The sequence below is a fragment of the Canis lupus genome, chromosome 35 (assembly GCF_011100685.1).
Source record: "Canis lupus familiaris isolate Mischka breed German Shepherd chromosome 35, alternate assembly UU_Cfam_GSD_1.0, whole genome shotgun sequence".
Taxonomy (NCBI): Eukaryota; Metazoa; Chordata; class Mammalia; order Carnivora; family Canidae; genus Canis; species Canis lupus.
Window position 1 is genome coordinate 1652604 of NC_049256.1, and position 16134 is coordinate 1668737.

At 37.7% G+C, this 16134-nt stretch overlaps 1 protein-coding gene across 10 annotated transcripts in view; it reads right to left on the reverse strand.

Moving 5' to 3' along the window:
• SPIDR (scaffold protein involved in DNA repair) overlaps positions 1-16134 on the reverse strand; it is a 435376-nt gene that overhangs the window by 285637 nt on the left and 133605 nt on the right. For all 10 annotated transcript variants that reach the window (XM_038583990.1, XM_038583988.1, XM_038583989.1 and 7 more), the window contains one exon: positions 5138-5238. In XM_038583990.1, coding sequence (XP_038439918.1) covers positions 5138-5238 — 101 coding nt within the window. The remainder of the gene's footprint in view (positions 1-5137; positions 5239-16134) is intronic.

Genomic DNA, 16134 nt, shown 5'->3' on the forward strand with positions numbered 1-16134 from the left:
CTGTACTTCACAGATTTTACTTGTTTCTTTTTCTCCCTTACAATCTTTCTCAAATTTAGAGTGAACTTTTCAGAACAAAAATCTCATAATGAAAAATAACTTCTCTGAAGAACGTCTTTTTTTTTTTTTTTTTTTTTTTTTGGTTTCATTAGCTTTTTTTCCCCCATTCTCTTCCTAAACAATACAAGGAGTTCACAGGATTTATCCATCTAAGAATATTCTTAACTATTTTTAGTTTTAAAAACTTGAATATCAAACATATTGTGAAAATATTTGTCACACTCTTATTAAACACAGGCTGAGCAAGGGAATCGGGGCAGACTTCACTACACTCATGTTTCCAGAACTCAGTCATGCCCCAGGCATACATTATCGGTGCCTACCTGGATCTGCCTCCCAAAAATCTATCTAGAAGGAGATGGAATATGATCACAGGCCACTGAGACAGACTGATGCAAATCTGGTTCTGTGACCTGCTGGCGAGACACACAGGGCTGTGCCTGTCCACATTCTCTTCATCTTTAAGTAGGATCAGAAGACCTAACTGGAAGGGTTATCGTGAAGATTAAACGGATTAACAAATCCATGAAATGCTTTGGATATCACATAATAAAAACTGGCCATCACAAAGGAATGTTGGAAAACTGTTTCCATTCAGAATGGAAGAAAAATAAAATCATCCTTTCCCATTCCACAGCCACATTTCAAAATGTATATTTCTAAGGCATCACATGGAAGGTGGACAAAATAGACAGAGGGGATTATTAAGTACAAACGTTCAGTTATAAAATAAGTAAGTCATGGAAATAAAAAGTACAGCACAGAGAATATAGTTAGCATAGTCAACAGTATAATGTAGCAACACTGCATGGTGACAAATGGCAACCACACTTATGGTGAGCACTGAGTCATGCACAGAACTGCCATATCAGTAAGTTTGTTGTACACTTGAAACTAATATAACGTATGCTAATTACACTTCAATAAATTTTAAGAAAATCCAATTATGGCCTCCAGACCCTTAGTGGTGAGGCCTCTGGCCCCCTCTTCTCTGCCTGTCAACTCACACACCCATCTACATTAGCGTTCATATGCTGCACACACACTTCTCTGTTCTGTCGCCAACCTCAGTCCCTTCTTCTTAGTGATGACGATAAAACAGCCAAGGAAATACGCACACATTTAAAACTTGTTCAAGGTTGAAGAATATTAATATATGACTTTTATACTGAAATATACTCAAAGGTATAAACAGGGAAAACAACGATTCTAAGTGGGAGTTATAAAATAGCCCAGAAAAAGTGAATTAAAAAATGAAATCTACAAAGATGTCAAAAAAAATTATGCTATGTTAGAAATATTCGTTGAAATATTTGATACTAATATGCAATGTCTTATAAAACTAGACATGCACTTATTATAACACCTGGTAATTGCTGCCTCGATCATTTGTATCAGAAAAATAAAAACCTGTGTTCACTCAAAAACTTGTACACTAATATTCATAGCACCTTTATTTGTAATAGCCCAAATATGGAAATGATCGAAATGTCCCTCAGTTAAACATATTGGTACATCCATATCATGGGCTACCACTCACCAGAAAAAGGAAGTTAGCTACCGATACACATACAAACTTAGATAAATCTTGAAGGAATTGTGTTGAGTGAAAAAAGCCAATCTCAAAAGGTTATACACTGTATTATTCCATTTACATAAATTTTTGAGATGACAAAACTATGGAAATGGTGAGATTAGTGGTTGCAAAATGTAAGAAAGGAGGGTGCGAAAGAAGTGTTTGTGGCTATGAAAGGGTAGCCTGAGGCATTGTTGCGGTGGACTATTCTGTATCCAGACTGCGGTGGTGCGCACCTGAATCTGCACATGATAAAATCACATAAACAAAACAAACTCACAAGTACATGTAAAACTGATAAAGTTTGAATAAGGTCAGTGATTGTATCCTGGATTAACTGTATCTTGAAGGAAATAAAGATGGACTGAGTGCTATACTTCATATCTAACCAAAAACCAAGATGTGGTTCCTAAAATTACTACTAATCCGAGATTTCTCAGTAAACCCATTAGAAGGGAAAGCCAAGCCCGATGTATTCATCTGTTCAGTCAAAATTAACCTAAGATGAACAATCCACTTCTGTGTGTAAGATATAAAATGGAATCTGACTTTAGGACTTGTAAGCCGGAAGGCACATCCAAACCCTAAGGTGGAGGAAGAGCAGCTGATTTTGGTTGCCTCTAAACTATCAGATGTGGTATGAAAATGACCTCAGAATAATGCTGTATCTCTTTATTCTCACCATCTACGAGTGCTGACTCTGTCCCATAGCCATACGTGCTCCTACGCAGCATGGGAGTCACTGTTCGCAGGAGCTCAGTCGAGACACTTACGTAGGAAAGTAAGAGGCTCAGAGGCTTTAGATTAACCATATAGAGAGTGTCATAAATTCATCACTGCATCTCAGTTGTTTCCTAGATTTTCATTCTTGGAATTGGGGGGTAGAAGGAGGACCTCTATTTAATATTTACAAGTTTTCCCTTTATTTACTCAATTACAAATATATAGAAATAAGAAAATATAATTTTCTAAACTGAAAGAAAAAACTTCTGCCAAGCCACAAGGTAAACAAAATAGTGAAATGTTCTTCCCAATACATGTTTATAATAAATATAAAAAGGAATGAGAAGAGGCGCCAGGGTGGCTCAGGCGGCTAAGGGCCTGCCTTCAGCTCGGGTCATGGTCTCAGGGCCCTGGGATGGTGTCCCGCATTGGGCCCCCTGCTCAGCCGGGAGCCTGCTTCTCCCTCTGCCTCTGCCCCTCCCCCTGCTTGTGCTCGCCCACTTGTTCTCCCCTCTCTCTCAAATAAATAAATAACCTTTCAAAAATAAAAAAAGGAGGGATCCCTGGGTGGCGCAGCTGTTTGGCGCCTGCCTTTGACCCAGAGTGCGATCCTGGAGACCCGGGATCGAATCCCACGTCGGGCTCCCGGTGCATGGAGCCTGCTTCTCCCTCTGCCTGTGTCTCTGCCTCTCTCTCTCTCTGTGTGACTATCATAAATAATAAATAAAAATAAATAAATAAATAAAAATAAATAAATAAAAATAAAAAAAGGAATGAGAAAAATAGCATGATGTATTACAAGACACCAAGGAGAGGGTCTGATGGACCTGAAAAATAATACATTGATGTAAAAGAAACAAAAAATGAAATCCAAATCTAAAAATGTTCAGACTCGTCAAAGAAAAATCTATTGAAAGGGCACCTGGCTCAGTCAGCACTGCACATGACTCTTGACCTCAGGATTGTGAGTTCAAGTCTCATGTTGGGTGTGGAGCTTAGTTAAAAAAAAAAGAAAAGAAAGAAAGCAAAATCTATTGGAGATGGGTACATTCATATACCAAATTAATGGATTCATTTTGGGCTCTGTGCTTTTTATTTTGCCTTTGTCTTTTATCATGGCATAATTTATATCCCCAAATTATAAGGAACATTCCAAATAAGCTTTTTGGTGCTTATGAGCCAAATAAAAGGTCGTATTTCCCCTCTTCATTCCAAGCACACAGTCACACTTATTTTACTTGGTATTTTTCTATTCCAACTCTAGAAGATACCTCTACTCTGTGCTTTACACTTGGATCAATTCACTGTAATGAGAAGCCAAGGACAACAATGTAGAATGATTCCTGGTATATATCAATATGAATATCAACATGAATAATTAAGAAGGTAATCTGACACCTCCCTATCAAAATCATTAGATTTTAGGGGATCCTACACAAGATTCATGATTTACAAATTCAAATTTATGTCCTCTACTCCTTAAATCAGTGGACCTACACGTTGAAAGACTACATTTTCCCAAACAAAAATCACATTTGTATCACTATTTCTATTTTGCTGGTTTCTTAATCACTTGCCTTCTTTAATCTTTTCTCCAGCCTAAACAGATCATCTAATAAAAGCCTTAATAGATCAGTGAATAAGAACATGGACTACATATATAACCTCAATCTGGACTTACTCATCTACACCATATATTCAATCTACAGCTTTTGTCCCTGGAAAATAAGGAAAGCAAATTGAATCTTAGAGCACATTTTACATACTAAATGATTTAATATGTAGTAAGCCCTCAACATTGTACTTACCATACAGTAAGCCTCCAAATGTGATACAACAATGACAGAGACAATGCTGAAGGAGAAAAGAAGGCAGACAGAAGCTATTTTTCCCCAATTATTTCCTAGGAATTTTTTTAAAAAGATTATTTACTTATTTATTCATTAATTCATTCATAGAGACACAGAGGGAGGGGGGCAGAGATGCAGGCAGAGGGAGAAGCAGGCTCCATGCAGGGAGCCTAACATGGGACTTGATCCCGGGTCTCCGGGATCACGCCCTGGACTGAATACGATGCTAAACTGCTGAGCCACCTGGGCTGCCCTATTTCCTAGGAATTTATGTTCCAAATTAAAGTTTCTCCAAGTATTCTTTTTCACCTTGAGGATATTTCCAATATTTCAAGACTATTAAGTCAAAAAAATTCAGGATAAATACCATACTTGACACATAAAGTCCAATCTGGGGTGTTTTTTTATTCCTCAATGTAATACTAAGAACAAATCAGTAGAGGAGTGAAAAAATTACTTTTATGAGGCACAATGTGGCCCCACTGAAAGAGCATGACACTGGCAGTCAGGTGGTTGGGGCTCTAGCCGGTTTCTTCCTCTAATCTGAGTAATCAGAGCAAGTCACTTCCCTCTGCTAGGCTACATACTCTGTCCATTCCCCAAAGAGGAGCTCAGACTAGAAGATCTCTAAGAACCCTCAAGAATCAGCATTCTAGTTTTTTTGTGATGGAAAGGGAAAAAAGGTGTGGCATAAACACTAATGTAGTACAAAGATGGTACATCCAATATCTGGCTTTTTAAGTGTGCAGTGGCCAGACTCCAAGGAAAAACTAGGTATCCCTTAGAACAATTTCTAAGATCTACAGGACACCTGGAGAAAAGAAAAAGTCATGAAAATACTAATGATCAAACTTATATATCTTAATGTTAAATACTTTCAACTGGCACATACTTAACCCACAGTCTCAGATGTCAGTGCAGGCCTTACCTGAAAGTGTCTTTTGGTAAGAAACACACTGATGTCTCCACAAAGAAATGGCAGATCTCTCTCGATTCTGCAGTCCATTTAGTCTTTCTGCTAGCCCGCCTCTGTTCAATAATTATAATGTATTAAGTTAGTTAAAAGAAAAACTTCAGAAGAGTTGAAATATTTATATTTTATACTCTCCAACCAGAGACAAATAGATAAAACATACAAATTCTAACTTACTTGGCATCACGCTCTCTTCCTAGAGGCCCAATCCTCCTGGATCAGTAACCTTTTTAAAGATTTCTTAGAAGCTCAGTTTCTTGATTCTTAGAAATGCAAGCTACTCTGTCAGATCAATTTGACTTCCTTTCTATTCTTTGTTTATTTATCCCATAAACGTATACTGATGGTTTCCTGTTCTACCTAGCAAAGTGCTAGGGCCAGGGATGCAAAGAAGGCAATGAGCGATGCCATGGGGGAGCCTCACAAACTGCTTGGCAGACAGGGACAAAACATATAAATTAAAGTGCGGTCAGAATTGTAGTCAAGAATAACACCTGCAGGGCAGCCCGCATGGCTCAGCGGTTTATCGCCGCCTTCAGCCCAGGGTGTGATCCCAAGGTCCTGGAATTGAGTCTGACGTCAGGCTCCCTTCATGGAGCTCGCTTCTCCCTCTGCCTGTGTCTCTGCCTCTCTCTCTCTCCTCTCTGTGTTTCTCATGAATAAATAAAATCTTAAAAAAAAAAAAAAGAATAACACCTGCAAATGCTGATAGAGAACATTCAAATAGAATTTGTTGATGGGCTTATTAATTGGACCACAGAGACAACTGAGTATAAATCACAAGCACACAACAAAGATACTAACACTATAAAAATAAAACTTCCATGTATGGCAGGAAGATGATTCATAAAAATGGACATACTTCACAAAAACTCTTACCCATCTGTGAATTATACAATATTATACTATTATATATTATTATACTAATATATCAATTATATTATAACATATACTAATACTATATATAAATATATAATTATACACTGCTATATAATTACATTGTTATATATTATAAAATATGATATAACAAGTATATTTTATATTAAATTATATGTAGTTATAATAATGTATATTATTAAATCATATATAATTATATATCTATTGATATGTATATCATAAATACATATGAACATATATTATACAGATATTTTTTGTTTTTTAAAATTTAAATCCAGGCAGCCCCAGTGGTTCAGTGGTTTAGTGCCATCTTCGGTCCAGGGCGTGATCCTGGAGACCCGGGATCAGGTCCCACGTTGGGCTCCCTGCATAGAGCCTGCTTCTCCCTCTGCCTGTGTCTCTGCCCCCCTCTCTCTCTCTGTGTCTCTCATGAATAAATAAAATTTTAAAAAAGTAAAATAAAATTTAAATCCAATTAATTAACATATAATGCATTATTGGTTTTAGAGGTAGGGGACAGCGATTCATCAGTCTTATATAATACCCAGTGCTCATTACATCATGTGCCCTCCTTAATGTGCATCACCCAGTTAGCCTACCCTTCCCCCCTCCAGCAACCCCTGGTTTGGCTCCAATGATTTAGAGTCTCCTAATGGTTTGCCTGTCTGATTTCGTCTTGTTTTATTTTTTCCTTTCTTCCTCAATGATCTTCTGTTTTGTTTCTTAAAGGCCACATATGACTGAGATCATATAATAATTGTCTTTCTCCATACAAATATTTTTGATTCAGTAAACTACCTAGGGTCAGAGAAGTCAGTAGCTCCTAATACATCTGTGCTCTCAAGAAAACTGAGGATCAGTTGTTAACCAACATTATGATTACATGCTACATAATTTATCAATATATATCAAACAATTATGTACTAGCCCATTGATCATTTCACTACATTATCTCATTTTATACTAAAAAGATACATTTATAAAGAAAGAACAGACATCAATAACTACTTCATAGATGATAAAATCAGAGCTTAGAGAGAGGTTAAGGAAATTCTCCAATATTATATAACTAGCTAGATGAAGAAATAAGTTGTTGAAACCAGAAAAGACCTACCACAGTGCCCAGCAATTAAATCTTCAAGAAATAGTAGTCACTGATCTTACTGATTTCATTATGATTTTTTACTTGTACACTATGCTTTTTCTAATGAAATGACTGAAAGATCTTATTTTTGTGCATATTATATATATTATCATACTACCTTTGTTTTTCTACAGTTATTTTCCTATAGGCACTATTATTTCTGAATATATATAAATATATGCACATATCATATATATTATAAACATATACATGCACAGTATATATAAATATACATATTTAAAATTCTCATAATCACAAATATGCCAAAGAGCCTGTACTGTACATATATGTCTATCTCTACTTAATATATGTGTCAGCTCTGCTTCATATCATTCTGTTTACAGAAAGTAACTCATTTATACTCCTCTAAACAACACTAGGTACCACTGTCATCCTCATTTTACACATGATAAACTGAGGCACTGAGAAAATAAACACCTATTCAAGGTGAGACATGTGCTAAGTGGTACACCTCGATGCACAACCAGGCAGTCTGGCTCCAGAGTTCATAAGCTTAGCCTCAATGGTATAGCTACTGCCTCTTACAGAGTACTACTTAAAAAGAAACTCATAATGAACACAAGAAAAAAAAGCAAAACATTGTATTCTTTGTACAATGATCTAGACAGTTATTTGTCAAATGTTGATTTTCAATCCCATGACTGTGAAGAAAAAAAAAGACAAAATGCAATCTGAAAGCAGTACATGGTTAAAGCCACATCCCCAAGTAAACTGTAGGAATTATGAGACAAAAAGTAAAAAGATAGAGTAAAAATAAATGCAGAACAGTTCTCTGCATGTGGGAATACCTAGAGCCATAAGATAGAATCCACATTTGAGCTTGCTTTTAGTCATCAGGAGTTGTACTGATGCTTCATAGAATATCTCTGCTCCAATCTGCCCAGAGAAATTCTCATGCAACAAACTTCAGAATGCAAACAGCAGGGGGACCTGGGGGGCTCAGTGGTTGAGCACCTGCCTTTGGCTCTAGTCATGATACGGGGCCCTGGGATCAAGTCCCATGTCGGGCTCCCTGCATGGAGCCTACTTCTCCCTCTGCCTGTGTCTCTCATGAATAAATAAATAAATAAAATGTTTAACAAAAAAGAATGGAAACATCATGACTTCAACAATCATAATTCTAGTAAAAACCTATACATTATTTTTTAAACATTTTATTTACTTATTTAAGAGAGAATGTGTGCAAGCAAGAGAACACCAGCAGGGGGAGCAGCAGAGGAGAAGCAGACTCCCCACTGAGCTGGGAGGCCGAGGTGGGGCTCGATCTCAGGACTCTTGAGCTGAAGAAAGCCGCTTAACCTACTGAGCCACCCCCGGCACCCCGTTTGCTCATTATTTTAAAAAGCCATGCAGGCAGTTCAAGAAGGTCCTGTTTGTATACATGCAAATGAACTTTTTAAAAAGTTCCATGAAGTATAACTGACAGATTTACTAAGATAATTAAAGCAGTAGTGATTTGATATATATACACAACGTGAAAGGACTCCTCCCATCTGGTTAACTAACAAATCCATTACTACACATATTAACTCTTCTCTGTGTGTATGACAACACTTAAACTCTACTCTCTTAGCAAATTTCAATTGTATAATAAAATGTTAACATCAATCACTATATTTTATTTTCACACTAACAGTTTCTTTTGTTCTTCAATCTGAAAAAGCTTATCAAAGCACAAAGGTAGTAGCTCTTACTGTATTTTACTTTAAATCCTCAGAACTTATTCATCTTATACCTGGTACCCTTTTACCTCCATGTATACACAACTGGTATTGGCAACCACGTTATTACTCTGTTTCTAGGAGTTTGACTTCTTTTTTTGTTTTTAGATATCACTTGTAAGTAATACCATGCAGTACTTGTCGTACTTGTCTGTCTTATTTCACTTTGCATAATGCCTTGAAGGTCCATCTATGTTGTCACAAATGGCAGGACTTCCACCTTTCTCGTGGCCATATAATACTCCTGTGTGTGTGTGTGTGTGTGTGTGTGTGTGTACACAACACATCTTATCCATTTATACACTGGCTGAGATTATGGTGTTTCCACATATTAACTATTTTGAATAATACCACAATAAGCAGGGAGTGCAAATATCTCTTTGATATCCTGTTTTCATTTCTAATGGATTTATTACTGAACAGAGAAATGATGGGTCATAGGATAGTTCTATATTTAATTTTTTTTTTTTAGAAACCTCCATAACTGTTTTCCATTGTGGCCATACCAATTTACATACCAACCAACAGTGAACATTAGTTTCTCTTTTCTCCACATCACCACCAGCACTTGTTACCTTTTGTCTTTTTTTTTCCCCTAAGGATTTATTTATTTATTTTACAGAGAGAGCGCATGCACACGCGAGAGCAGTAGGAGGGACGGGGAGAAAGAAGCAGGCTACCCACTGACTGTGGAGCCCAAGAAAGGTTTGATCTCACAACCCTGAGATCATGACCTGAGCTGAAATCAAGAGTCAGCTGCTCAACAGACTGAGCCATCCAGATGCCCCATTTTCTTGTCTTTTTGATGATAACCATTCTAACAGGTTATGAATGTGGACTTACATTACCCCAATGATTACTGATGTAGAGCACTTTTTCATGTACCTGTTGGCCACTTGTCAATCTTCTTTGGAGAAGTATCTATTCAGTTCTTCTGCCCATTTTTAATTGAATTGTTTGGTTTTCTGTTATTGAGCTGTATGCATTATGTATTTTAGATATCAATCTTTTAACGGACATATGATTTGCAAATATTTTCTCCCTTTCAGAAAAACGCCTTTTTCACTGTATCAGTGGTTTCCTTTTTTTGGTGCAGAAGCTTTTCAGTTTGATGTAGTCCCACTACATAGATCATTGCCAAGATCTATGTCATGGAACTTACCCCCATGTCTTTATCTAAGAGTTTTATGGTTTTGGATCCTTAAATTCAAATCTTTGATATGTTTTGAGTCATTTTTTGTGTATTGTATAAGATCGTAGTCTAGTTTCATTCTTTTGCATGTGGCTGTCCAGTTTTCCCAAAACCATTTATTGAAGAGACTGTCCTTTCCCGATTGTATATTCTTGGTTCCTTTGTCACAAAGAAATTGATCATATATATGGGTTTATCTCCAGACTTTCCATTATGTTCTATTGAAATGTTTGTCTGTTTTTTTATACCAATACCATACTGCTTTGATTGCTACGGCTTTGTAGTACAGATTAAAGCCAGGAAGTGTGTCGCCTTGGTTTCAAAACAAAAACAAAAACAAAAGCCAAAAGATTGTTTTGGCTGTTTGAAGTCTTTAGTGGTTCCATGAAAATTTTAAATTTGTTCTATTTCTATAAAAAATGCAATTGAAATTTTGATAGGGGTTGCACCAAATCTGTAGATGGCTTTGGGCAGTATTAACATAACTAACAATATTAATTCAGCCAATCAATGAGCACATTTATTTTTGTCTTCCACGATTTCTTTCATCAGTGTCTTATACTTTTCAGTGTACAGTGCTTTTGCCTCCTGGGTGAAATTTCTTCATGACCTGACCCTAAGGGGGACAAAAACCACTGAGCCACCCAGGTGCCCTATTCTGAGTTATTTTATGTTACCAGCATATATATGTTATAAGCATATATAGTGAACAGACATGAATTGACTCATCATTCTACATCCATCCCACTAGACTCTGTAATCCTTATGCTTGTCCCTCCGCTCCTATGGGCTCTTGTCCCCTGGTTCCCCTCCTCTACTTGCATCCTGGAAACTGACAGAACAATTATCCTACTTTGTTCCCACAGAGTCTTCCTCATTATTCTCTGAATAGGCCTCATCTTTCCTCTCATATCTCTTTGAACCAAAGATCCCTTTCAGCCACTAGCAGCTAATCTCAGTATCTCAATTCTCAACTCAAATCCCAGTCACAGTACAGTCCTTACTCCTTATGTCTTGGGAACTCCTTGAGCCATGGGTCCCTTGCTTCCTCCCCTGCTAGTTCACTAACATTGCCATTGAGTTCTCAGTATGCACTGTACCTGCCCTTTCTTGACATAAATATTTCCTAAACAGACCCAAACCTGTGTTTTTCACTGTGACATTTACTTTTTCTACTGAACTCCTTTTTCCATGAAACTCTCTACTAAGTTTGCTTTTATGGCACTCCTTCCCACTTTCAATGTTCACTGAAATTTTGTTTTCAGTCAAGTCAAGGCAAGATGGCGGAAGAGTTGGGGTCCTCAACTCATCTGGTCCCACAAACTTACCAAGATAACTTTCAAAACACACTGAACACCTATGAATTAGACCTAAGATGTAAAAAGGGAAGAGCTGGAATGCTACAGAAAGAAAAGTTTTCACTTCTGACAAGGTAGGAAGGCAGAAAAAATAAAATAAATGAAGTGGGGGGAGGGGAACCTCAATGAGCCAGGCGAAAGTGGAGCCAGGAAAGCCTCCAGGGCATAAAAGCCCAGCCCTGAACAAGCAGGAACTTTAAAAATCCCGCACCTGAGTCTTCCCTGACTGAAAAGTGCTTAGCACGCAAGTAGGACAGAATTGCAGGAGGGGCAGTGAAGCCTCAATCATTCCCAGAGACACTATAAGAGTAGGGGTATTTGTGGTCGAAGTTGGGTCTTTATAAAAGGTTTGCTGGTTTATATAAATTTGGAGGTGAGCATCTTCTAACATACAGAAAATACACTCAGAACCAATAGGATAACCCTCTAGGTTATCACCACTCCCATTTTTTCCTCTTCCTTTTTTTTTTTTTTTATTTTCACTATTTTATTTTAAATTTTGTTTATCAATTTAGTAGTCCATTTGTTTTATTATGTTCTTCTTTATCTTTTATTTTCTGGTCTCTGAGCTCCTTGAAATCGTCTAGGGTGTAATTTACTTAGGTCATGGCTGATATGTTTGACTGCTCGCTCATAGAGCCACTCTACATTGGACAAAACAACTAGAAGGAAGAATTTAACACAAAAGTAAACCAGAGGCAATTCTCTCAGAATTACTGAATGGGGATTTAAACACGAGCTCAGAAATTCAATTCAGAAGCACAATTATAAAGTTACTGGAGGCTCTGAAAAAAGCATAAAGGGCTCCAGAGACTTTGTTACTACAGAACTGAGATCTAATCAGGCTGAAATTAAACATACTTTAACTTAGATGCAGTCTAAACTGGATACTCTAGGGCCACCCAGGTGGCCCAGCGGTTTAGAGCCGCCTTCAGCCCAGGGTGTGATCCTGGAGACCTGGTACTGAGTCCCATGTTGGGCTCCCTGCATGGAGCCTGCTTCTCCCTCTGCCTGTGTCTCTGCCTCTCTCCCTCTCTCTCTTTCTCTCTCTCTCTGTCTCTGATGAATAAATAAATAAAATCTTTAAAAAAATAAAAAATAATAAACTGGATACTCTAACTGCTAGGGTTGATGAGGTGGAAGAAAGACTGAGTGACATAGAAGACAAGGTGATGGAAAGGAAGCTGAGGAAAATAACAAACAAAAAAATTAAGAGCCCATGAGGAAAGGCTTAGGGAAATAAACGATAGCTTCAGAACGTAGGATATTCATCTTATTGGGATTCCAGAAGAAGCTGAGAGAGAGAGAGGACCACAAAGTGTATTTGATCAAATCATAGCTGATAATTCCCCTGATTTGGGGAAGGAAGCAGGCATGCAGATCCAGGAGACAGAGAGGACCCCCCCCAAAAAAATCAATAAACACCATTCAACACCTTGACATTTAACAGTGAAACTTCCAAATTTCAAAGATAAAGAGAAAATTCTTAAAGCAGTTCGAGACAAGAGATCCCTAACTTATATGGGGAGAAATAACAGATTAACAGCAGACCTCTCCACAGAGACCTAGCAGGCCAGAAAGGGCTGACAGGATATATTCAGGGTCCTAAATGAGAAGAACATGCAGCCAAGAATACTATACACAGCAAGGTTCTCATTCAGAATAGAAGGAGAGATAAAGAGCTTCCAGGATAAGCAGAAACTGAAAGAATATATGACCACTAAACCAGCCCTGCAGGAAATATTAAGGGGGACCCTGTAAAAGAAAGAGGGAGCACAAGGAAACAATTCACACAGTCAGGAACTGAATAGGTATTATGATGACACTAAATTCATATCTTTCCATAGTTACTCTGAATATGAATGGGCTTAATGATCCCATCAAAAGACAAAGGGTTTCAGACTGGATAAAAAAAGGAAGACCCATCTACATGCTGTCTACAGGAGACTCATTTTTGACCTAAGAACACCTCCAGCCTGAAAATGAAGGGATGGAGAACCATTTACCCTTCAAATGGTCCTCCAAAGAAAGCTGTGGTAGCAATCCTCCTATAAATTAAAGTTTATCCCAAAGACTGTAGTAAGAGATGAAGAGGGACACTAGATTATATTCAAAGGGTCTGTCCAACAAGAGGACCTAACAATCATGGATATTTATGCTCCAAATGTGGGAGCTGCCAAGTGTATCAACCAATTAATAATACTGGGAGACTTCAACATGGCAATTTCTGCAAATGACAGATCTTCTAAGCAGAATATCACCAAAGAAACAAGGGCCTTGAATGATACACTGGACCAAATAGATTTCACAGATATATACAGAACTTTTCATCCAAATACACATTCTTCTCAAGTGCATATGGAACTTTCTCCAAAACAGACCACATATTGGGTCACAAATCAGGTCTCAACCAATACCAAAAGATTGGGATTGTCCCCTGCATATTTTAAGACCACAGTGCTTTGAAACTGGAACTCAATCATAAGAAGAAATTTGGAAGAAACTCAAACACATGGAGGTTAAAGAGCATCGTACTAAAACATGAATGGATCAACCAGGAAAATAGAGAAGAATTTAAAAGATTCATGGAAACTAATGAAAACGAAAATACAACTGTTCAAAATCTTTGGGATACAGCAAAAGCGGTCCTCAGAGGGAAATACATCACAATACAAGCCTCCCTCAAATACTTGGAAGAAACTCAAATACACAAGCTAACCTCTCAACTAAAGGAACCAGAGAAAGAACGGCAAATAAAGCCCAAAACAAGCAGAAGAGAGATAATAAAGATTCGAGCAGAACTCCATGAAATAGAGACCAGAAGAACTGTAGAATAGACTGACAAAACCAGGAACTGGTTTTGAAAGATTAATAAAATAGATAAACCCCTATCCAGCCTTATTAAAAAGGAAAAGATTCAAATTAATAAAAACACGAACAAAAGGGGAGAGATTACAACCAATACCAAGGAAATACATATGCTTTTAAAAAACATATTAAGAGCAACTGTATGCCAAATAATTAAGCAATCTAGAAGAAATGGATGCATTTCTAGAAAGCCACAAATTACCAAAACTGGAACAAGAAGAAAAAGAAAACCCGAACAGGCCAATAACCAGGGAGGAACTTGAAGCAGTCATCAAAAATCTCCCAAGACACAAAAGTCCAGGGCCAGATGGCTTCCCAGGGGAATTCTATCAAACGTTTATAGAAGAAACAATACCTATTCTACTAAAGCTATTCTGAAGGATAGAAAGGGATGGAATACTTCCAAACCCATTTTATGAGGCCAAGCTTAACTTGATCCCAAAACCAGACAGAGACCCCAACAAAAAGGAGAATTATAGACCAATATCCTTGATGAACACAGATGCAAGAATTCTCACCAAGATACTAGCCAATAGGATCCAACAGTACATTAAGAAGATTATTCACCATAACCAAGTAGGATTTATACCCAGGCTGCAAGAGTGGTTCAACAGTCGTACAATGTGATAGATCACATCAACAAGGGAAAAAAACAACAACCACAGGATCCTCTCAATAGCTGCAGAGAAAGCATTTGACAAAATGCAGAATCCATTCCTAATCAAAACTCTTCAGAATGTAGGGATAGAGGGAACATTCCTCAGCATCTTAAAAACCATATATGAAAAGCCCACAACAAATATCACTCTCAGTGGGGAAACGCTGGGAGCCTTTCCCCCAAGATCAGGAACAAGACAGGGATGTCCACTCTCACCACTGCTATTCAACATAGTACTAGAAGTCCCAGCCTCAGCAATCAGACAACAAAAGGAAATAAAAGGCATTCAAATTGGGAAAGAAGAAGTCAAAGTCTCCCTCTTCGCAGATGACATGATACTATACAGAGAAAACCCAAAGACTCCACCCCAAGATTGCTAGAACTCATATAGCAATTCGGCAGTGTGGCATGAGACAAAATCAATGCCCAGAAATCAGTGGCATTTTTGTACACTGAGACTGAAGAAAGAGAAATTAAGGAGTCAATCCCATTTACAATTGTACCGAAAAGCATAAGATACTTAGGAATAAACCTAACCAAAGAGATAAATGATCTATACCCTAAAAACTACAGAACACTTCTGAAAGAAATTAAGGAAGACACAAAGAGATGGAAAAACATTCCATGCTCATGGATTGGAAGAATAAATATTGTGAAAATGTCTATGCTACCCAGGGCAGTTTACACGTTCAATGCAATCCCTATCAAGATACCATGGACTTTCTCACAGAGTTGGAACAAATCATCTTAAGATTTGTGTGGAATCAGAAAAGACCCTGAATAGCCAGAGGAATGTTGAAAAAGAAAACCAGAGCTGGGGGCCTCACAATGCTGGATTTCACGTTGTGCTACAAAGCTGTGGTCATCAAGACAGTGTGGTACTGGCACAAACACAGACATATAGATCAATGGAACAGAATAGAGAATCCAGAAATGGGCCCTCAACTCTATGGTCAACTAATATTTGACAAAGCAGGAAAGACTATCCACTGAAAAAAGTACAGTCTCTTCAATAAATGGTGCTGGGAACATTGGACATCCACATGCAGAGGAATGAAACTAGACCATTCTCTTACACCAGACACCAAGATAC